This window comes from Gossypium hirsutum, chromosome A08 (assembly GCF_007990345.1).
Source record: "Gossypium hirsutum isolate 1008001.06 chromosome A08, Gossypium_hirsutum_v2.1, whole genome shotgun sequence".
Lineage (NCBI taxonomy): Eukaryota > Viridiplantae > Streptophyta > Magnoliopsida > Malvales > Malvaceae > Gossypium > Gossypium hirsutum.
In genome coordinates, this window is record NC_053431.1 from 73,727,471 (window position 1) to 73,731,814 (window position 4,344).

Here is a 4,344-nt window from a genome sequence, read left to right on the forward strand (position 1 = left end):
AGCCTGAGTTGGGTAAAGAGTTTGTTATTTTCAGTGATGAGTAATTGAACAGTTCAGGATTTATTTTAATTGAAGAAAGTAAAGTGATAGCGTATGCTTCCAGACAGTTAAAGATGCACAAGAAGAATTATCTAACACATGACTTGGAGTTGGTTGCGATCGTGTTTGCATTGAAGATTTGGTTACATCATTTTTTCGATGAAAAATGTCATATTTTTACTGATCAGAAGAGTTTAAAATATTTGATGTCTCAGAAAGATTTGAATTTACGAAAATGAAGATGGCTCGAATTGTTGAAAGATTATGAGTTAATAATTGAATATCACTTGAGAAAAGCAAATGTTGTCACGGATGCTATGGGTAGAAAATCCTTGTTTGCTCTGAGAATGATGAATACGTGGTTGACTTTGTCTGAGAACAAAAATAAGGTTAGACTAATTCGAGATTGTCTGAAAGTGGCTTCTGATAGAAGGAAGTCCTATGCGGATCTGAAAAGGAAAGATATTGAGTACTCTGTGGGTGACTACTTGTTTTTCAAGGTTTCTCCATGGAAGAAAGTTCTGAGGTTCTGTCGTAAAGGCAAGTTGAGCCATAGGTTCATTGGGCCGTATCAGATTCTGAAGTGTGTGGGATCGGTAGCTTATCAGTTGCAGCAACCTCTAGAGTTGGACTGTATCCATGATGTTTTCCATGTCTTGATGTTGCGGCGGTATCAGTCTGATCCATCTCACGTTGTGTCTGCTGAGGAGATTGAGATCAGACCGAATTTGACTTTTGAGGAGGAGCTAGTTTAGATTTTGGATTATGATGTTAAGGTTTTGATGAGGAAGTCCATTCTGTTGGTAAAGTTTCTGTGGTGGAATCATGCTATGAAGAAGCGACGTGGGAACTTGAAGACTTGATACGTCAGCAGTATCCTCATATGTTTTGATCAGGTAAATTTTGAGGTCAAAATTTCTTTTAGGGGGTAGAGTTGTAACGCCCTGATAAATTTGTTTCTATTTTTGTAAATATCTGACACAATTGTGTATCTGCTTCAGCGGCTAAGTGTTCTGGGTGTGTGTGAGAGGTTATGGGTTCTGTAATACCCCAAACCCAGCCTGAATGTTATGGCCGAATCTGGCGATGTCACATTGAAGTGTTTTTTTTCGCAAAGTGTGTTATCGTTGAAAAACCCTTTCCAAATTTAACTTCATTGTGTGACCTTATTGATGATTTTAAAATGTGTCATTCATTTTAAAACTTGTGTCCCAATCACAAGTTATTTACTTTGGAAACTTTTTGAATGTCAAGATATCGCTTTATAGCGAAAGCTTTCTAAATCGATTGCGTTTTTGCGTTTAATTTGTAAAAATGTTGTTTCTTTTTTTAAAACTCGAGTTTCTAATACTAGCAGTTATAACCAAAGTAAATTAAAATCCCAAATTAAAAATAAAAATCAAAGAGGCCTTATTATATTAAAAATACCCAAAATAAAAATTACTTATAATTTAAAGATTAAATACGAAAGTACGTGCCTCTTAAGACTAGGAATTACTTGTATAGATAAACAGATGGGTGAGTTATGAAAACTCAGTGTGTAATCCCATTTAAATAAACAAACAGTGAGTATATACAGTCTGGGCCTAAGCCCAATCCAATGACAATTCAGTATTAGTTAGGGCCTTAGCCCACTACGATATCTGTAGAACTTGGGTCAGAGCCTATTTCAGTGACAGTACAGTACATATATGCAATCAAAGATCTTACCCAACCAGCCTCTACACTCCATATCCGTCCAACCCTACACTCTATGTGGGGATATAATCAACCCACCCATCCCTACATTCCAAGTAGTACCAGTTACGGCACTAAACAGTATTTGCCGTAGAGCTGTTAGTATAGTACACTTTCTCCAATCATAATAAAACCCATCCCCATGCAACATATCATGCATCATGTCATGTCATGTCATAATATCATACGTGAATTCAATATGTTTAAAGTGGCATGCTAAAATATAATCATATATCTTATAAGGGCATAACAATCATTTTGTCACACAGGGGCATAATAGTCATTTTATCGATTAGGGGTCCAAGTACACTTACTGATAGGTTCACAGTCATCTCAAGTGACTCGTGCAACCTTAATAGTCAAATAGTGAAAATGGGCTAAAGGCCCATAATGTAGGCCCATGTGGGCCCACACGTCCGTGTTGCCCACATAGCCCAGAAATGGCCTTGGTCGTGTGGATTACACAGCCCGGCCCAATATTTCCCACACTTTCGTGTAATTTACCAGAATGGGGCCCACATGTCCGTAGGGCCCACTCAGCCTAATTCGGCCCAATAAGCCCAAAACGGCTTTGGCCCATGAAATTGCCCATGGCCAGCCTCAACGATCATACACCTATGTTTAGGCATACGAACTACTACACGAGCAAAAAAAGGACTAAGTCGCATGTTTATATTAGTGCATGAAAATTTTGGTGAATAAATTTTAGCATTTGGGAACTAATTGCGAAAAAAGGACTAAATCGCATAAAGTACAAAAGTCTTAATTCAATAACTAAGGGTGTTAAATTGCCATGTATCATAAATTGGGGGTCTTTAAAGGGAAAATAGACCCTATAATAGTGCTTGGCCGGCCATGAGACAAGGAAGTCAAAATTAGGTGAGGTTTTGGTGACCTATTTTGACTAGTAATAATATTAAAATAAAATAAAAAGGCTTCATCTTTTTATTTCTTCTTCTTCACTGATTTTTAGCACAAAAAATGGGGTTTAGAGAGTTCTAAATATCAGCCATTAATATCTCTTGCAAGTAAGTCATTTAGAAGGTTATTCTTGATGATTTTTGTATTTTTGGACCCCTTATAACACGAGCTTTCTAATAAGGGGACTATTTTGCAAAATGGTAGAAAGTATAGGGCTTTACCATGAGAGTGCTTATTTTTTTGGAAATTTTATTGAAGAAAATGAATCGTGGTTGTGAAATAAACAACTTTTGTAAAAGGACTTCTCATGAAAACCCTAATAGGACCATTTTGTAACATTTGTAAAATAGATAGTAATATTGTGAAATATTGGGAATTTGGGGTTGCCATAGGAGTAATAAATGGTCGGTTAGGCTTGGATAATAAGAAAATTCGATAAAAATCAATTTTTAGGTCTAAGGGTAAAATGGTCATTTTGTAGAAGTCTAGGGCAAAATGATAAATTGTTGAATACCTAGATCGATAAAGTGATTTAAACTTGTGAATTTTTATCGTTTTAGACCAAGAATTACAAAATTTGGGCCTAGACCGGGGAAAAGAAAAGCTAGCGAACTAAGCCGAAATAGTCGACATATTTTGAATATTGAGGTAAGTTGTATGTAAATAATACAACTACATTGTTAGTATATGTGTTTGAATTGATATAGCATAAATTGCTTGTTTGTGGAAATGATTATGTATGATGAATATTGAGATAGTAGAACTCCCGTTTGAAATTTAGGAAATAAATCGGATATTCATGCCATGACATTCATGTTATTTGTGTGCCAGTGTAAGACATGTATGAGACATGCATCGGCCACATCATGAGAGTCAGTGTAAGGCCATGTCTGGGACATGGCATCGGCATTGAGACGAGAGCTAGTGTAAGACATGTTTGGGACATGCATCAGCCTCGAGATGTAAGCCAATGTAACACATGTCTTGGACATGCATCGGCTATGAGATATGTCAGTGTAAGACCATGTCTGGGACATGGCATCGGTACGTATAGAGATGTCAGTGTAAGACCATGTCTAGGTGATAAACCGTAAATTATACATATTTTTACCCCATGTTTAATACATTTTATAGGTGATTTCTCATTAGAATTGGTGAATTTGATGCTTCTAATGCTTTAATTTCATGTTTTGTACTGAGGAGAGCACCAAGAGTCAAAAGGAGCCAAAAACGAGCCAAAAAGGGACAAATGGACCAAATCCAGAAGATGACATGGCAGAAGCCTTGCCACACGGGCAGCTCACATGCCCATGTCTTTTGAGGGTGTCGACCAAGGCTTTCGCGATTCACACGGCCTAGCCATTGACCCACACGGCCGTGTGTAATTTAACAGATCAAACACGGCCTGGCAATCACGTCAGACGGTCGTGTCACACGGGTGTGTCCCTACTGAGCCCAAGTTAAGTCCAGTTCAGAAAAGGCCACTTTGGAGGATTTCTAGGCACTCCAAAGCCTATAAATACACACTAGAGGAGGAGAGAAGGGGAGACGGAGAAAAGGGGTAAGGAATTACCCCAAGCAAGCCGATTGATCCATCTCAGAAGCCATATTCATCATCAAGACTGAAGATCTCTCCTCAATTCCCTT

At 37.8% G+C, this 4,344-nt stretch overlaps 1 protein-coding gene across 1 annotated transcript; it reads left to right on the forward strand.

Moving 5' to 3' along the window:
- Positions 1-356: 356 nt before the first annotated feature.
- Positions 357-794, forward strand: LOC107895758 (uncharacterized). Its single transcript, XM_016820987.1, has 2 exons — positions 357-539; positions 615-794. The coding sequence occupies exons 1-2, from the start codon at positions 357-359 to the stop codon at positions 792-794; spliced, it is 363 nt and encodes a 120-aa protein (XP_016676476.1).
- The last annotated feature ends 3,550 nt before the right edge of the window (positions 795-4,344 follow it).